This window comes from Bufo bufo, chromosome 1, assembly GCF_905171765.1.
Source record: "Bufo bufo chromosome 1, aBufBuf1.1, whole genome shotgun sequence".
In the NCBI taxonomy this organism is placed as follows: Eukaryota; Metazoa; Chordata; class Amphibia; order Anura; family Bufonidae; genus Bufo; species Bufo bufo.
In genome coordinates, this window is record NC_053389.1 from 804,368,657 (window position 1) to 804,388,800 (window position 20,144).

The 20,144-nt window shown below is 45.7% G+C and overlaps 1 protein-coding gene across 1 annotated transcript in view; it reads right to left on the reverse strand.

The window, feature by feature from the left end:
* LOC120988633 (probable N-acetyltransferase 16) overlaps positions 1-19,229 on the reverse strand; it is a 50,180-nt gene extending 30,951 nt beyond the window's left edge. The window contains exon 1 of the mRNA XM_040416224.1: positions 18,950-19,229. Coding sequence (XP_040272158.1) covers positions 18,950-19,132 — 183 coding nt within the window. The 5' untranslated portion in view covers positions 19,133-19,229. The remainder of the gene's footprint in view (positions 1-18,949) is intronic.
* Positions 19,230-20,144: the final 915 nt, after the last annotated feature.

The following is a 20,144-nucleotide window of genomic DNA, read 5'->3' on the forward strand; positions in this document are numbered from 1 at the left end:
CAAAACCTGCAGCGGTATTTGGTCGGGCCTAATGCTGCTCTACAAATGGTGATGTCCCGACGGGGAGTGGGGGAACACCCCATCGCACAATGCTCTGGCTACCAGGCCGCAATGCAGGGAAAAGGGAGCTGGTCACCTCCTAACGCTTCCCTCAACAGGCCCTAGTCTCCTAACTGTATGAGCCCCCTTCAGTGGTAAGAGGACTCATACCCACATGCCTAGAGACCTAGGAATCCCTGCATTGCCCTACAGATGATAACAGGGCAGAGAATACCTGTGCATCCACGACACGGATGACAGGCATCTCCAGAGGCCCAGTAGCTGACAGGATGCAAGACTATGGGTAAAACAGTACGGCAGGTAAGTCACACAGCAACATAACAATGCTATAAACACTTACCTGCCGCAGCCGAGATGGACGGAGGCTCCAGGCTGGGAAACCCACAGTCTTGCCTTCGCTTAAACCCCTCCGGGAAAGCAAGCCCCTTCCGGAGCAATCACACCACCATGCGAACCTCCAAACAGGGACCACACCAAAACTACAACAAAACCAGAGAGGAAGGGTACAGGAAACAGACACAAATAATTGCAACTAAGGGTGGCTCACACAGCATGACACATTCAGCCAGGGAGCAGAGCTCCAACACAGACTGACAACAATCAAACCCAAACTGACCTCAGGCTCCACCACACCAACATATAAGGAGGCCTGAGGTCACACCCACCACACTCCAACAAGTTTAACTCCGTGCACACCAAATCAGGGAAAACACCATTAAATGTTGCCGCAGGCAACTAAATAAAGCCACGACCTTAACACAAGGTTGTGACAGGTGAGGCCTGAACATGTACAGGCGATAGTAGATTAGGTTGCTGACAGTGGATCCAGTTTCTTCACATTGTCTCCCACCCAGTCTCTTGCTGAAAGACCACAGTTGACACCTGCAGCCAATGTCCATCAGTCTTTCACATCACCCCCTTGCAAATCAGCCAAGCAGTCTGAGCCACAAGTCATGCAGCAGTCTCTTCTGCTTTTTGATGATGTTAGCAGGGTTTCCCAGGGCCATCCACCTAGCCCTGCCCCAGAAGTGGAAAAGATTGAGTGCACCGATGCCCAACCACTTATCTTTCAAGATGAGTACATGGGAGGACCATCGCAGCACGTCTCGGATGATGACAAAACATAGGTGCCAACTGCTGGGGCTTTTGAAAGTGTGCAGACCGACAAGGAAGGCAGGGATGAAGACTGGGTGGAAGATGATGTGGAGGACGATGAGGTCATGCGAACCAAGGTCATGCGAGTGACCTATGTAGTTCGGAGGAAGAGGAGGTGGTCGCACAGAGCCACCGGCACAGCAGAAGAGGGAGCAGGGTGCAAAAGCGGAGCAGCCGTCCTCTAGACAGTACGCCTGCTACTGCCCACCTCAGCAAGGGACCAAGCACACCAAAGCCAGCTCCAAGGAGTTCCCTGGCGTGGCAGTTCTTCAGACAATGTGCTGACGACAAGACACGAGTGGTTTGCGCGCTGTGCAATCAGAGCCTGAAGCGAGGCATAAACGTTCTGAACCTGAGCACAACCTGCATGACCATTTAAGTGCAAAGCATGAGCTGCAGGGGAGTAGACACCTCAAAAACTAAGAAAGGTCTGACTCCTCCTGCTTCCTCTTCTGCTGCAGTCTCGGCCTCTTCATCCACCTCTGGTGTGACAGTGCCACCTGCCACCCCGCAAACAGAGGATCTACCAGCAACACCAACACCTGGGTCACCAAGCATCTCCACAATGTCCCACGGAAGCGTTCAGCTCTCCATCTCCCAAACGCTGGAGAGGAAGAGGAAGTACCCCCCTACCCACCCGCGATCCCTAGCCCTGAATGCCAGCATTTCTAAATTACTATCCTTTGAAATGCTTTCATTCCATCTGGTGGAGACGGATAGTTTTAAAGGCCTTATGGCGGTGGCTGTCCCACAGTACATCGTGCCCAGCCGCCACTACTTTTCAAGGCGAGCCATCCCTTCCTTGAACAACCAAGTAGGGGACAAAATCAGGTGTGCACTGCTCAATGCCATCTGCGGCAATGTGCACCTGACTACGGATACGTGGACCAGTAAGCACGGTCAGGGCAGTTATATCTCCATAACAGCACACTGGGTAAATGCAGTGGTGGCTGGGCCTGAGGCGGATAGCAGTTTGGCGCATGTCCTTCCACCACCGAGGATTGCAGGGCGCTTCAGTTTGCCTCCTGTTGCTTCCTCCTCCTACTCTGCTTCCTCATCCTCTACCAGCTCCTCATCCGGTCAGCGTAACACCTTCACCACCAACTTCAGCACAGCCAGGGGTAAATGACAGCAGGCAGTTTTAAACTTATCTGTTTGGGGGACAAACCCCACACAGCGCAGGAGCTGTGGACAGGCCTTGAACAACAGACCGATGAGTGGTTTGTGCCAGTCAGCCTCAAGCCCGGCCTGGTGGTGTGCGATAATGGGTGAAATCTCGTAGCAGCTCTGGGACTAGCCGATATGCACATCCCTTGCCTGGCGCATGTGCTGAATTTGGTGGTGCAGAGATTCCTTAAAACTTACCCCGATATGTCAGAGCTGCTGCATAAAGTGCGGGCCGTCTGTGCGCGCTTTCGGTGTTCTCACCCTGCTGCTGCTCGCCTGTCAGCGCTGCAGCGTAACTTCGGCCTTCCCGCTCACCACCTCATATGTGACGTGCCCACAAGGTGGAACTCCACCTTGCACATGCTGGCCAGACTGTGCGAGCAGCAGCAGGCGATAGTGGAGTTTCAGTCGCAGCACGCACGGGTGAGTCGCTCGGCGGAACAGCACCACTTCACCACCAATGACTGGGCCTCCATGCGAGACCTGTGTTCCTTGTTGCGCTGTTTCGAGTACTCCACCAACATGGCCAGTGCCGATAACGCCGTTCTCAGCGTTACTATCCCACTTCTATGCCTCCTTGAAAAAACGCTCCTGGCAATGATGGAGGATGTGGCACAGGAGGAGGAGGAGGAAGAGGGATCATTTTGTAGGGTTTCCGGCCAGTCATTCCCAAGTGGCTCCGAGGGTGGGTTCCTGCACCCACAAACCCAAGGTACACAATTGTCCAGCCAGGGCACAGTTCTGGAGGATGACAAGGTGGAGGATGAGGAGGAGGTGTCATGGCGGGGAGTGGTGGAAACCCCCCACCGTGCAGTGTCAAAGGGTAAAGGGGATCAGCCTGTTCAAAATGAGTGATAAGGGAGCAGGTCACCTCCTACCGCGTCCCTAATCCTCTCCCTGACTCCTCACCATATGAGTGGACCCCGATGGTGGGACGGCTCATACACTGGATAACTAATATCCTGAGTCGCCCTGGAAATCCCTCACTTAGGAGCAGGGGAGAGACTACCTGTTCATCCACAACACGGAGGAACAGGAGTCTCTAACTAAGGCCAGGCTGCAAGGAGGGGAAACACATACAGCAAAAGGAGATGGCAGGTAAGTGAAACCAGTAACACACTTACCTGCCACAGACACACTGACTGGAACCCGTGCACAAGTGCTAGTGTCCACACCAACATGGCAAGCGCCCGACTGTATAGGGAGGGTGCTTAGGGACTGATGGTCCTCCTCCCCCATTCCCCCCTTCAGGACATTCTGGGAGCTGGCCCCGGTCATGTAAGGTTAAGTAGTGTTGGATTAGGACGGCCGTTAAGGGGTTAATTCACTGGTGGAACCTCCTTAGACTGGATGGGGGCGGTGCAGGAATCCTGAAGGTACATATACCCTCCCCCTGTTCCAGCACTTCCTCTTGCAAGTGGAAGCAGAAATTGGAGAGGGTATGTCTCCCTCCCTGCTCTGTCCACTCCAAGCTTCCGCGGGATTGCGGCCTCGTGGTCCTCCTGGCGTGTATGTATGTGGAGGGTGAGGGTTTGCTGGCTCATTTTGAGTGTTCCGGCTCTCCCTGGCACCCTTCCCTCCCCCCCTGCTCCTATTTACAGAACTGGCCGGGAGCTGCCGCTTCATGCGGGCAGCCCCGGCACTTAAGCAACAGGGTCGGCGGTAACTCTCACTCTCCCCCCCCCTCCGCCTCCCTCCCCCTCCACGCTCTCCGCTCCATTTACAGGTCAGGAGCTGCCGCACCATGCGAGCAGCCTCACCGCCTGAGAGAGGGACCTGCGATCCGCACGGCAGTCCCCTCCCCCCTCTCCATTACAACCCCTTATCTTACCTGCGTCCCTCTATTGAATGGCCCTCAGGGACTTGCAGCGTCGCAACCGTTGCCCCTGCTTTTTTCCCTTATAGCCCCTACATGGCACCTGTGTGTCTAGCAATTATATTCAGTGGTGTGGGCATGTTAAAAGTTTTTCACCCCAGCGACAGAGCTTCCCCTACTGCACCCCCCCTTCCTTTTTCCCTCCTACTAGCAGTACCCATGGGGGCCTGTGTTCAAGCTGATTTTATGTGTCCCCCCCCCACCCTTCCCGGGCACCAGGGACCGGCTCCAGCACCACTGTGGCCCTAGCACCACCCTCTTATTGTATTTCTTTGGGTTTTTACTGTGCAGCTTCTCTCCCCGCACTTTCCACGTAAAATACATATAAGCCCCTGCTGCCACCTACTGTGCCTCACATATAATATTGCCCGTACAGCGGATTACTGGTGCTTCGTTTATTAATCCGTCCCCTCCTAACCATGGGGCACTATGGGTCTCAGTTTTTTTTCCTGTTTTCATCTGCCCCCCCCCCTCCCGTTTTTGGAGCAGGGGTGGCTTTGTGTTTTTCCTCCTTCTCGCAGGTGCCAGACGGCAAGGCCAAAGTGGGTCCCGCAAGCGCCGGGCCCGTCGCCGCTTCTGGTGGAAGTAGGCGCCCCAGTTCCTCCAGGCGGCGCTCACCATAGTCTTTTGATGGTATGTCGGGTGCGTCTGAGGAGTCTGGTCTGATGTTGCAATCAAAACCGTAAGAGGCAGGTGCCTACCATCCATTCAGCCTGGTCACTGTAGTGGCCCCTTGGGTTGCAGTTCCTGTACCTGCTACTTCAGTGGCGCCGTCCCTGATTACGCTACGCCTGGTGAGTACCAATGCACTGGGGCTGGGGAAATTTCTTGTATAGTGATATATTAATTATGGCACTCTTGGATGCGTGCACCCTTAAAAAAAATATATATATATATATAAAAATAAAAATAAAAAAAAAATTCTAACATTTTTGGGTCTAACTATTAAATTTCTTTTAGCTTGTTGCTTTATGAAGGTAAATGCTTGCCTCTCATGTGTGTTCGGATCTCTGGAGGAACTTTCTATACAGTAAAAAAAAAAACATAATAATAATTTTAAATTACATATTGTAAAAATTTAGTTCATTGCCTAAGGGACGAGGTCGTATATCCCTGTTGGAACTTTAGTGCTACCGCCGTATGCTGTACTCCAGGCAGCCCTTTTGGCTGTGTTGATGCTTAAGGCAAGCTGGTAGCTCAAACGTCCAGTCTTTCTGAGTTCAAACCCCTTTCAGCCTTTTTAAAAAATAAAAAAAAAATATATATATATAAAAGAAAAACAAACAAACAAACAATGTTTTCTTGGTTTTCACGTAAGTTCACCAAATATACAGCTTTCATAGCTCTGTGGGTAATTGCCTTGATTCTGATTGTAAGGTTGTGAGTTCAAGTCCCAGGGGAAACTTTTATCTCAAAAAAAAAAAAAATCTAAGGGTTTTATTTTGCAGTAGCGAGTTACAGATTTAGCTATTGGTATAGTGACCCTCTTTGAGTATATCATATGTAAGTATTAAAAAAATAAATAAATATAAAGAATAATAATAATCATGTGTATATATATATATATATATATATATATATATATATATATATAAAATAGAGTATGTTATATATATACAAGTAAGGACATAATATGCCGGGGTTATTTTCTCATATTCCGTAATAATATAATAAAATTGTAAAGTATGGGTAGTGTTACATTCGGGTTCTTTCCTGTGTAAAGTAGTACTGCCTGTTTGGCTCCTACCTTTGGCACTATGCTGTGTGTATTTAATAAAATAAAAAGTGATAATAATCATTAATGCGTTCTATTTGTGCTTTCAATACTATCATATATTGCGGGTTTTTATTCATCATAGTCAGCAATAAAAATAGATTAAAAAAAAAAAAGAAAAAAAAAAATGGTTAAAGTACTGATCTACGATGCAGTGAGTTCAAATCCCATCACAAACTTTTTACCAAAAAAAAAAAAAAAGGGAAAAGCAACATGAAGAGATATGCTTCTTGTAGTGGTTGCCTTACTTGCTTCTAGTATTCTAGGTTTAGTTTTGAATCCTGGCAGAAACATTCGGTAATAGAGATAACTTTGTATATTTACTTTTCCCAAACCCCTGGGCTATGATACAGTAGCTGTGAGTTCAGACTCCCTCACAAATTTTTCTTGTTTATATTTCATTTGCTCATGTCCAGTGTTACAAGAGTCGCAGTTAGGTGGGTTTCAGTAGGGACGAATCCAAGGGGTATACCCGCGATGTGTTTGGCACAAGAGGCCTTACCCTAGCGCTGCTGGGTTGTTTGGCTCGGTGGTATTGGCGCAGCGGTTAAAAAAAAAAAAAAAAAAGGGGTTTGTACGTGCTCCGCTGCCTCTATTTGGGTGCATATGTTAGGATCCATGTCTCAGGTATTTCGGAAGTTTAGACGGTAGCGGACATCCGGGTCCGTTCAGTTGTCACTCAGGATAGAGCCTTAAAAAGATGCTTGCACAATTCATGTAATTTCATTTTAACCTGCAGCCTTTCAATCCCCGTTCTTATCAGTTTTGGAGTGGATCAGACACGATGATTGGTCCTCTTATGCCTTCAGGCCGTCATTTGACCCTCCAAAATATAATTTTCATGCATCATTTCATTGTACGGTAGGCGATGCGGCTGTAATAAGTGAGTATTTTCTTTGGCAAGTTATGTTTTGTCTCCTTCAGCCTTCTGTTTTGGCTTATTTATATTTCATTAAAGTGTTTGTCTCTTCATTCCAGGCCGCACTGCGTTTGGGGTTTTATCCCAGGTTTTGTATGGGGTAATGGTTCTATTGGGCTTAGTGCCCGCCTATACATTATGGTCCAGTGAATCTAAGTGGTGTGTACCTCCTCTTCCGCCCGGTTTCGATTCTGCGGTTATTTGGGTATTCGGTTATGACTTTACTATGATGGGCCTTCAATTCCTTTTTCTCATCATGGTTTTTCCCCTGTGTTTTTGCATTTCACCAAAAGAATGAAAAAATAAATGAATAAATAAAATTGGAATATGTAACTAATCCAATACATAATTAAAAGATAAGAATAACATTTGTAAAATGTCATGTGTATGGAATAGAGGCATTCTATGGCTTGTTATATGATCGATCCTCCATGTGTTCTGCTCGGGCTAATTGTTTTTTCTTTCAGGTCGTGGCGTTCGGCGGTTTGCTGGTTGGCCTTTCGGATATCTTCCGTGGGTTCGGAGAGAGGACCACGGCCCGGTGGGCGTTTTCGGTTGTCGAGAGGTGGAAGTTTTTGGAACGGGATGCGGGATTCCAGGTGGTTGGTATAGAGTTGTGCCAGGGGCACGATGATGCTGGAGACCCAGCTGGGATAATTCCCTGGCCTAGTCCGTATCTTTGTACCTCATGGTTCTTACGTATGTTTATTCCGGTCATTTTTAGGAGGTTGGTGATAATCTCCCAAGTGGGTTGTTTCTGGGCTGTATTTGGGAATGCGTTAGGGATACAATACAAATGCGTTAGGGATACATTACAAAGGTATAGTTCAAGGGTATATAGTGTAGTGGTTACAGCTGGATCAACGACCTCTCTAACCTTCTTTCTCCGGACGCAGGAGATTTCCTCTGTTCGTGGCTCGGTCCTGGGGGTAGATTTATGGGAGTTGTGTTGCTTTCTTCTGAACCCTCTCTAGCTCCGGTATGCCTGCTTGTTTACGGGGCACCAGAACTGTACACTGTCCTTCAGGGTGGTTTGACTAGTATTTTAAATGGGGGTTGGGCTATGTTCTCCTCATGGGTTTCTATTCCCCATTTTCATTAACCGGTTTTCTGATTGGCATTGGTTTTGATGATACATGTTTTGCGTTTTGTACGCTAGTTAGTTTTCCTTTTCCGGCTATGAGTTGCTGCTATGGCTGATTGGTATCTACTTTGCCTTATAAGTGAAGGTTTTTGTAAGAAGGTTTTTAAATAGACCCTGTTCCGCTGGGTGGTGGTCGGAGCCCCGTTTGGAGAGCGGTTCTCCTCCGTGGCGGCATTTGAGTACAGCGGAGATATGGTGGGAGCAGATGGCGTGCTTGCCCGCTGGGAGTCCAGCTGGGGGCATACTGCTCTGATGATTATGGTTTAACTTGCCTGCTGGAGTCCAGCGGTGGGCATACCGCTCTGATGATTACGGTTTAACTTGCCCGCTGGGAGTCCAGCGTTTGGCATACTGCTCTGATATTATGGTTTATTAAGGTTTGCCGCTTTAATAAAGAAGCTGTGGCCGATCACCATCCAGCAATAAAATGATACAGTTGTCTGTGTTGTTTGTTATGGGTCAAGGTTGGGTAAAGGGGCCAGAGGTGATTAAAGGTGTTTTCCCCCTTCCCATGTTTCCCTGAATACCGGCAGTCTGGCAAGCGCCCGACTGTATAGGGAGGGTGCTTAGGGACTGATGGTCCTCCTCCCCCCATTCCCCCCTTCAGGACATTCTGGGAGCTGGCCCCGTCATGTAAGGTTTAAGTAGTGTTGGATTAGGACGGCCGTTAAGGGGTTAATTCACTGGTGGAACCTCCTTAGACTGGATGGGGGCGGTGCAGGAATCCTGAAGGTACATATACCCCTCCCCCTGTTCCAGCACTTCCTCTTGCAAGTGGAAGCAGAAATTGGCCCTCCCTCCCTTTTTGCGGTTATCATTGAGAGGCGGGCGAGGTGCGCGGTTGTGATCAGTTATGTATACTTGGGTATTCTGTGTTGTTTTTTCTATTTCTTCAGATCCCTCGCTGGGAGTCCAGCAGTTTGGATATCGCTCCGATGATTTCGGTTTTGGAGAGCTGCAAATTCTGGTTGAGTTTATGAAGTCACAGCTGGCGGCATTTGAGTACAGCGGAGATATGGTGGGAGCAGATGGCGTGCTTGCCCGCTGGGAGTCCAGCTGGGGGCATACTGCTCTGATGATTATGGTTTAACTTGCCTGCTGGGAGTCCAGCGGTGGGCATACCGCTCTGATGATTACGGTTTAACTTGCCCGCTGGGAGTCCAGCGTTTGGCATACTGCTCTGATATTATGGTTTATTAAGGTTTGCCGCTTTAATAAAGAAGCTGTGGCCGATCACCATCCAGCAATAAAATGATACAGTTGTCTGTGTTGTTTGTTATGGGTCAAGGTTGGGTAAAGGGGCCAGAGGTGATTAAAGGTGTTTTCCCCCTTCCCATGTTTCCCTGAATACCGGCAGTCTTAAAGGACACAGCACACACCACGAACCACACAGGAACCCAGGACACCCATAGCTGCAATAAACGTGAGACACCATAGGAACATCTATGACCAAAAGGGTGGCCCTCACTGGACAGATGGAATAACCAGACAAGGAGCTTAACTCCAGCACACACCAAGGCTGGAGTAGAACTGACTCCTGACCTGAAGCCACAGGTATAAGAAGCCCAAGTAACCACACCCACACACCCACACCCACATAAACCCAGTGTTCACAAAACACTAGGAAGGGAGTTAACCCTTCCAACACCAGACAAGGGAAGGAAGCCACTTAAAGGGGAAGTGCACACACAAGGATACTAATCCACATGTTACCACCGGCAACAGCATGCGTGTGCAACCATGTACCGGCAATCAACTAGAAGGCCGAGACACTGCCACCGCATGCTCTCACAGCAACACGTTGCCGCGGGCAACCGCAAGTTTAACAACAGTGTCACAGCGCAAACCAAAGGCCCTGACAGGAGCAGATGGAGGAGGAACCATGTTCACAGCAGGGTGGCACCCAGACTAGCTCATGGCCATCACTGGTGCGTGAAATGGGGGGATACCGAGGACACAGGCGATACACCTCCCACAGAAGACAAATTTTCGTTGCCTCTGGGCAGCCTGGCACACATGAGCGATTACATGCTGCAGTGTCTCCGCAACGACCGCTGAGTTGCCCACATTCTAACTTGTGCTGATTACTGGGTGGCCACGCTGCTGGATCCCCGTTACAAGGACAACGTACCGTCCTTAATTCCGTCACTGGAGCGTGAACGTAAGATGCGCGAGTACAAGCGCACGCTGGTAGACGCGCTGCCGCGTCCTCAAACTCCTACTCCATATGGAACTCCACCTCATAAATCCATTTTTTTTTTTTTGTACGTGTCTTATTTTATATAATTTCACTACTTTGTCATTTACATTTTCTGGTTAAATTCACCAATTTTTGGGTGTATAATACCACTGCTATACCTAGTAGGCCGGTTAAAAAAATATAAATAAATTGTCATTAACATTTTCGGGGGAAATTCACCAATTTTTGGGTGTATAGTACCACTGCTATACCTAGTAGGCCGGTAAAAAAAAAATAATAATTGTCAGTTGCATTTTCTGGTCAAATTCACCAATTTTTTGGTGTGATGTACCACTGCTATACCTAGTTGACAGCTTAATAAATTTCAATAATTTTTATTTTACATTTAGGGTGACAATAAACAATTGTTTTCTGTCATAGACCCCTGCTCTACCAATTAGTACAAAAGTAAGTTACAAAGGAATGGCGTAAAAAAAAAAAAAACTGTAAAACCTCTGACTGGAGCTTAACTCAGAAGATAACTAGATAACCTATAAAGAGACACTGAGAACTACTAAGCTAAAAAATATTATTTTATTGAGTATATAGTTAAAAGCATATACAAAGAGATGACAGACAAATGCAAAAAGTGCAGTACAATCTGGGAGAGTTTATCAAGTACAACAGTGTGATAAGGTAAGTGACCTAAATGTAAGAGCCTATAAGTAAAGAAGCTACTATATAAAGTATACATTGAAAAGAGTATCCACTATTAATGAGAGTGCAAGTAATGGCATCAAATATAAAGTGCAAGTGCATGCTATATAGTATAAGCAAAAAAATAAATAGCAACACTCCAATGTGGATCTCTTGAATGTATAAGTATATCTATTCAGCCAGATACAGCAAACAGTAAAGTGCATGTGCAAGCTGCAAGAAGTAAAAGGCAAGAAACATAACCAAGGTTGGTTCAAGAGGCAAAGAGCCGGAGCAAGTTACATCAACCATGCGGTCCAAAAAGGCAAGGTCACATACCGTGTATAAGAGGTAACAAATCCACAGGAAGACTGCACACCCCGACGCGCGTTTCGATTTGAAACCTTCCTCTGGGGGTACAGTCTTCCCACTGGAGAGCTCGTATTTAAATGCATATACCACCAATCGAAGTGCGCTGGTCAGTCATGTGATACCCGGGAGGCTGATTATTCTAAGGCACAGGTGAACCGCGCGGTGGCCAATTGCGCGAGTGCAGCTGTGCCTTTTGATCAAGGACCTTCCATGACGTCAATCGCGTCATGATCCCACGAGATATTCAGAGGCCGCGTAATGGCCAGTCACGCAGGCGACGAAGTCAGGGGGATGGGTCATATGATCATAGATCCCGATCACATGATCTCCTATAGTTCAACCCCCGGATAGGAGGTAAACGTCACAGATCATGAACAAGTGAGTGCATTAACATCAATAGTGCAGTTATATGTTCAATGAAAGTGCAATGTGCATGTTACATGGATGACAATGAATTAATAAGTAAACAATGGGAATAGTGAGATCAAGTGAATCGCGGTCACAGGATCTCCTAATGATGCGGCAGCCAGTAATGGACACCCAACAGAGGGAGATCGCATGACAAAGGGTCATAAATTAATAATTAAAGTACCAAGTAGACAGGTTAATTAATTTCTGTAATTTTTCTGTTACATTCTTGGGTTCACATTATACAATTTTAGTTGTGAATAAACCCCTGCTCTGCATAGGTGACAGGGAATAAAATTTCTGAAATGCTTCTTTAATTGATGCGCGCCACCTCCTTTGATTCAATGCTTAAACTTAAACAAGTTGTACCACATTTAAGCTTCAATACTTTGTCCCACATTTCCGCTATAATCTTTTGGCCAACATTTACGCCTCAATAGCTTTTCCCACAATTCCGCTTGACTGTTTTGGCCCACATTTGGGCTTCTGTAATTTGTCCCACATTTGCGCCTCAATAGCTTTTCCCACATTTCTTCTCGATCCCAATTTTTTTTTAGAAATTTATCTCCCTTAAATTTGGTCTCTTTTTCTCACGCTCCCTCTCCGGCCTGGAACCCTGATTCCCCGCCACCCGTAATCACCATGGTAGGCGCATAAAAAAGCATTGAAAGTGGATCATGAACATCACGGGGACGTGCGACATGGTGGGGTGGGGCAGTAAGTATGCACACGCCTACACGAACTAACTGACAGGGGTCAGCCCCTGCAACGTCTGGATCTCCAAATTGGGCACAAGGCCTGAGCTTGCCCTTTACCCCTTGGAGGTGCTGGCCTGCCCTGCAGCCAGGGTATTGTCTGAACGTGTGTTTAGCACGACTGGAGGGTTATATTTCCCAATGTTTTGGTGTGTACCCTAAATTAAAAAAATAAAAATAAATTTTAAAACAAAAAGCAGTGTAGGCTACCTCCTCCTCCACCGCCACTTCCACCTACACCGCCACATCCACCGCCTCCTCAACCTCCTTCTGCATATGGACCTGGTCCTCTTAGAGCAAGATTATTATTTTTAAATTTTACGTATTCTATGTTGTTTAAAGTCATTTCCCTATCCACATTGGTTTGCAGAGCACTTGCCATGCTCTTAACCACATGTTGATGACATTTGCAGCCCTCTAGCCCTTTCCATGACATTTTTACAGCCATTTTAGTGCTCAAACTTTTTTCCGAAGTTCGGCCGAACCCGTCGAACCCGAACATCCAGGTGTCCGCTCAATTCTAAACGTAACCACAGGCCTATGTGTTTGATCCATCTGTGGGGCTGTGGGGGCCTTTTTACAAGAACGGGGTATGCACTTGTGGCGGCACAATGAGTTTGTACTGGAGTTATTACGGTTTATTCTGGAACATAAAGTGTTTTTGTTTAATGGCCGCCTGTTCCAACAGCTCAGGGGAGTGGCAATGGGTAGCCCATGTGCACCGACCTTTGCCAATCTCTACCTGGGCTGGTGGGTACGGAAAGCGTTTTTTACTGAGGAGGAAAACAGATGGATCAAACACATAGGCCTGTGGTTACTTTATATCGACGACGTGCTGATCCTATGGTCTGGGAGTGTGAGTGACTTTAAAGACTTTGTCACTGACTTGAATAAGAATGACCTGGGACTATATTTCACGTCGGAAATCCATCAAAACCACATCACCTTTTTAGATCTTAACATCTTTAAGGATCCTGAAGGGAATATAGGCACACGTCTGTTCCGGAAGGACACAGCCACTAATAGCCTCCTACGTTGGGACAGTTGCCATCTTGTAGCTCTGAAAAAAGGTATTCCCAAAGGGCAGTACTTAAGATTACGCAGAAACTGCTCTATCAGTTCAGATAGCATGTAACCAGACACCTAACAACTACAAGGCCGGGATCTAGTTGAATTCAGTGGGTAATATAATGTTAGCTATCTGAACTGATAGAGAAATTTCAATTTCTCTGCTTTTAAAACAGAAAGTGATACCTCATAAAATATTTATTACTTAACATTCCCAATATGTCTACTTTATGTTTGCATCATTTTGGAAATGTCATTTTATTTTTTGGGGACGTTAGAAGGGCGAGAAGTTTAGAAGCAATTCTTAAAGTTTTTAAGAAAATTGCCAAAACCCACTTTTTAAGGACCAGTTCAGGTCTGAAGTCACTTTGTGGGGCCTACATAGTGGATACCCCCATAAATGACCCCATTGTAGAAATGACACCCCTTAAGTTACTTAAAACCGATTTTACAAACTTTGTTAACCCTTTAGGCGTTCCACAAGAATTAAAGGAAAATGGAGATCAAATTTTTAAATTTAACTTTTTTAGCAGATTTTCCATTTTAATCAATTTTTTTCTTTAACACATTGATGGTTAACAGCCAAACAAAACGCAATATTTATTACCCAGATTCTGCAGTTTACAGAAACACCCCACATGTGGTCATATACTGCTGTATGGGCACACGGCAGGGCACAGAAGGAAAGGAGTGCCACATGGTTTTTAGATGCCATGTCCCATATGAAGTCCCCCTGATGCCCCCTTACAGTTGAAACTCCCAAGAAGTGACCACATTTTGGAAACTAGGGGATAAGTTGCCAGTTTTATTTGTACTATTTTTGGGTACATATGATTTTTTGATCATTCATTATAACACCTTATGCGGCAAGGTGACCAAAAAATGTGTTGTTTTAGCACCGTTTTTATTCATTCATTTTTACAGTGTTCATCTGAGGGGTTAGGTCAAGTTACATTTTTATAGAGCAGATCGTTATGGACGTGGCGATACCTTATATGTATACTTTTTCTTATTTATTTAAGTTTTACACAATAATAGCATTTTTGAAACAAAAAAAATGTTTTAATGTGTCCATGTTCTGAGAGCTATAGTTTTTTTATTTTTTGAGCGATTTTCTTACGTAGGGGCTCATTTTTTCTGGTATGAGGTGACGGTTTTATTGGTACTATTTTGTGGGACATACACCTTTTTGATCACTTGGTGTTGCACTTTTTGTGATGTAAGGTGACAAAAATAGATTTTTTTTTTACACAGTTTATATTTATTTTTTTACGGTGTTCACCCGAGGGGTTAGGTCATGTGATATTTTTATAGAGCTGGTTGTTACGGACGTGGTGATACCTAATATGTATACTTTTATTCATTTATTTCACTTTAACACAATAATAGCATTTTTGAAACCAAAAAAATTTTGTTTTTGTGTCTCCATGTTCTGAGAGCTATAGTTTTTAAATTTTTTCAGTGATTTTCTTATGTAGGGGCCCATTTTTTGTGGCACAAGGTGACGGTTTTATTGGTACCATTTTGTGGGACATACGCCTTTTTGATTACTTGGTGTTGCACTTTTTGTGATGTAAGGTGACAAAAATTGCTTTTTTTACACAGTTTTTTTTTTAATGGTGTTTATCGAACTGGGTTGATCATGTGATATATTTATAGAGCCGACCGTCACGGATGCGGCAATACCAAATATGTCTATTTTATTTTATTTTTTCTATTTTTTTTTTTTTAAATTGCATTCCTTACATTTTTTTAACACTTTATTTTTTATTTTTTTATTTTACACTTTGCATCCCCCATAAGGTCATACAAGACCTCACACAGCTCCTGCACTCTTCGGTCCCAGCGATCACATGAGCGCTGTGTATACAGGGAGTGCAGAATTATTGGGCAAGTTGTATTTTTGAGGATTAATTTTATTATTGAACAACAACCATGTTCTCAATGAACCCAAAAAACTCATTAATATCAAAGCTGAATATTTTTGGAAGTAGTTTTTTTTTATTTTTTAGTTTTAGCTATTTTAGGGGGATATCTGTGTGTGCAGGTCACTATTACTGTGCATAATGATTAGGCAACTTAACAAAAAACAAATATATACCCATTTCAATTATTTATTTTTACCAGTGAAACCAATATAACATCTCAACATTCACAAATATACATTTCTGACATTCAAAAACAAAACAAAAACAAATCAGTGACCAATATAGCCACCTTTCTTTGCAAGGACACTCAAAAGCCTGCCATCCATGGATTCTGTCAGTGTTTTGATCTGTTCACCATCAACATTGCGTGCAGCAGCAACCACAGCCTCCCAGACACTGTTCAGAGAGGTGTACTGTTTTCCCTCCTTGTAAATCTCACATTTGATGATGGACCACAGGTTCTCAATGGGGTTCAGATCAGGTGAACAAGGAGGCCATGTCATTAGATTTTCTTCTTTTATACTCTTTCTTGCCAGCCACGCTGTGGAGTACTTGGACGCGTGTGATGGAGCATTGTCCTGCATGAAAATCATGTTTTTCTTGAAGGATGCAGACTTCTTCCTGTACCACTGCTTGAAGAAGGTGTCTTCCAGAAACTGGCAGTAGGACTGGGAGTTGAGCTTGACTCCATCCTCAACCCGAAAAGGCCCCACAAGCTCATCTTTGATGATACCAGCCCAAACCAGTACTCCACCTCCACCTTGCTGGCGTCTGAGTCGGACTGGAGCTCTCTGCCCTTTACCAATCCAGCCACGGGCCCATCCATCTGGCCCATCAAGACTCACTCTCATTTCATCAGTCCATAAAACCTTAGAAAAATCAGTCTTGAGATATTTCTTGGCCCAGTCTTGACGTTTCAGCTTGTGTGTCTTGTTCAGTGGTGGTCGTCTTTCAGCCTTTCTTACCTTGGCCATGTCTCTGAGTATTGCACACCTTGTGCTTTTGGGCACTCCAGTGATGTTGCAGCTCTGAAATATGGCCAAACTGGTGGCAAGTGGCATCTTGGCACCTGCACGCTTGACTTTTCTCAGTTCATGGGCAGTTATTTTGCGCCTTGGTTTTTCCACACGCTTCTTGCGACCCTGTTGACTATTTTGAATGAAATGCTTGATTGTTCGATGATCACGCTTCAGAAGCTTTGCAATTTTAAGAGTGCTGCATCCCTCTTCAAGATATCTCACTATTTTTGACTTTTCTGAGCCTGTCAAGTCCTTCTTTTGACCCATTTTGCCAAAGGAAAGGAAGTTGCCTAATAATTATGCACACCTAATATAGGGTGTTGATGTCATTAGACCACACCCCTTCTCATTACAGAGATGCACATCACCTAATATGCTTAATTGGTAGTAGGCTTTCGAGCCTATACAGCTTGGAGTAAGACAACATGCATAAAGAGGATGATGTGGTCAAAATACTAATTTGCCTAATAATTCTGCACTCCCTGTACAGCGATCTAGAAGGCAGGGACAACTGGGCACTGTCCCTGCCTTCTCTAAGGGTTGCCCTGCTGTCACTGCACGATTAGCGTGCAGCTGCGATCTCTGAATGGACGTTTTAAAACGTCCATTCAGAGATAGAGAACCACCTCCCGGACGTTTATATTCAATGGGCGGATGGGAGGTGGTTAATAAATGTGGAGAGGGGGTGGTTAGGAAGATAAAGAGGGTGGGATTTAGGTTTTAAAAGGAGGTGGCCGTGGGCGAGCGGGTGCCATTTTGGAGGTAAAAGAACTCCCACCCTACCAACCTAAGGTTTATAAAAAAATTTTTTTTAAAAAGAGAGAGGTCAGGGGGTGATGTAATGAGGCTGGCATGGTAGTGAATTGGGGGATGGGGTGGATTACGGGCATGTGTGGCTGTCGCGGCAGTCGTGGTGATGGGAGATCCTAGAAGCTGGTGGTATATGACAGTATTGGAAAATGGGAGGGCCTCAATGGTGGGGCTGGACTCTCATAGTTTGAGGCACTTGGTTGGTTCGGAGAGGCGTCCATCAGTTGGTGTCTCCGAGCTGGTGTTTTACATCTGGAGGCAAGATGGAATTGCCATGTTGGCTTCTTACGGATGGTAAAGTTTTGGGGCTTCTACGATCTCCCTCGTCAGGGGTTAATGTTATTGTTATTTATGTATGTATTTATTTTATTAATAAAAACGGCTGCTGTGGCCAATTTAATCCAAGCAGAGTGTGTGCGTGCTTATTGGAAAGGTCTTGGGGGAGGAGAAAATTTTGAGGATTATGGGTGAGGCCCTGAGTAATTAACCAATAACCTATTCAAGAGAGGTCGGACTAGGACGTGAGGTAGGTGGAGGCTGACATGAGAGGTTTTGGTAGGAAGGGCCGGGCAGGAGTGAGTTAATAAATGTGGAGAGGGGGTGGTTAGGGAGATAGAGAAGGTGGGATTTAGGATTTAAAAGGAGGTGGCTGGGGGCGAGCGGGTGCCATTTTGGAGGAAAAAGAACTCCCGCCCTCCCACCCTAAGGTTTATAAAAAATAAAATAAAATAAAAAGAGAGATCTGGGGGTGATGTAATGAGGCTGACACGGTAGTCAATTGGGGGATGGGGTGGATTACGGGCATGTGTGGCTGTCGCGGCAGTCGTGGCGGTGGGAGATCCTAGAAGCTGGTGGTATATGACAGTATTGGAAAATACTCAATGGTGGGGCTGGACTCTCATAGTTTGAGGCACTTGGTTGGTTCGGAGAGGCGTTAACCAATAACCTATTCATGTTGAAGACACACTTCATCAATAGATACCAGTTATTATATACTGCAGAGTGCAGCGCGTTAGTCAGCTGCGTACACTCTGCGTTATATCCCTTGAGACAGCCAACAATCCCACTGTTGTTACGTAAGGGAACTCTGAGGAGATACTTTGTGGTCCACATTTACAGTTCAGAGTATCGACTAGTTTACCGTCGATATTTTGTTTGCTTGTTTGTACACATTGAGGAAGGGCTCGCATACCCTCCCCCTTTATTTTAACGTATACCTAATAAACTTTGTAGTAAATCTGTTCCTCTAATCCTGAAAAATACTTTAATTTTAAGCAAATTAGGTTTTTGGTGCACTGTGGGTGGGGCCACTCTGTGCAGTAGACCTGGCGCCTCCTGTGTCACAGCTACCAGCTATAAATTCTCAGGGACTGTCCATCAAACAAGAGGGGTATGAGCCGTGCCGCATCACTGGCCAAGTTGCATGAAATGGAGCGACCCCACCCACAGGGGCTAAAAAAATGATTGGACATGCTGGATTTCAACATGTCTGATCCTATGGTCCTGCAGGAGATAAGACTCTACCAGAGGTGTCTAGCAGTGGCTTATTTCCCTCTCCCTATTAATAATCTTAATAAATGTGACCATCAGACATCAATCATTTACTCTTTTCTACTCACCACTTTCCCTTCACACCTGGCCACGAACATTCTTCTCAGGGGTTCCTTCAGCCATTTATGGTACATCCCCGGCACATGGTCCAGTCCGTTGTATAACCCACTAGAGATAGACATCAGTTCTTCATAGTCTTCTGCCGTTGCAGGCGAAAAATCTATTTTTGGAACTGAAGTCGGAACAGACATGGTGTCACTGCGCGATATAGACCAGAGTCTCAGCTGAAAGGAGAAGAGAAGAAGTTTAATCAGGCAAAGTCTACCATCATTCTTGAGATTGATAGGGTTCCCAGCAGTCAGACATTATCCGATACTTGTCCCTTATACTGGGGATACGTTTTAATCTTGGTACAAATCCTTTCACCATTAACAACCGAGATTTTTTTGGAGGTTGGATAGTAAAAAACAAAACAAAAAACATGTCGTTATGAAAGACTCTTTGAAGCCTCTCACACCCTCTGAGCTAAAAAAAACAACAACACGTAATAAATGGTATACAACCCCCTGATATACATACTGTACATGAGACACTGGTACACGTTTTTATCAGAGTGTATAAGCCCACTCACCACGCCAAGGTTGCCTCCTTGAGTGGGACCTACACTAATGTGGCACGGCACCACATGATGCCCACCAGCGCTGCACCAGTAGGAGGTGGGACCCAGCAGTAAAACAGCACCCCTACTACTAGACAAAGCCACCCTGGCTGAGTGGGACCTATTCTAATGTGGCACAGTACCACGTGGCAACTACTTACGCTGCAGCACTGCATCAGCGGGTGGCAGAACCCAGCAATAAAACAGCAACCCTGCTGCTAGACAAAGCCACCCTGTCAAATTGCGGAACGCACATGGGCCTGTATTCATTTGCGCAGTTTGCGGATTTGTAAAACACTACAGTGGTGGAATGCGCCCTTATGCCGAGAAGCAATTTTAGATCAAAGCACAGCATGGGGATGTGCGATCAAAGATGTGGACCCATTGACTTGAATGGGTCCGCAAATACGGAGATGTGGAATGGTGGGGAACAGAAGTACGGAACGGAACCCCACAAAAGCACAACTTGCTCTATCTTTTTGCGGAACGGACGGATCGCGGACCTATTCAAGTGAATGGGTCTGCGAAGCGCTTGTGGCTGCCCCGCGGTCGGTGCCCGTGCATTGCGGACCGCAATTTGCGGTCCATGGCACGGGCAGCACATG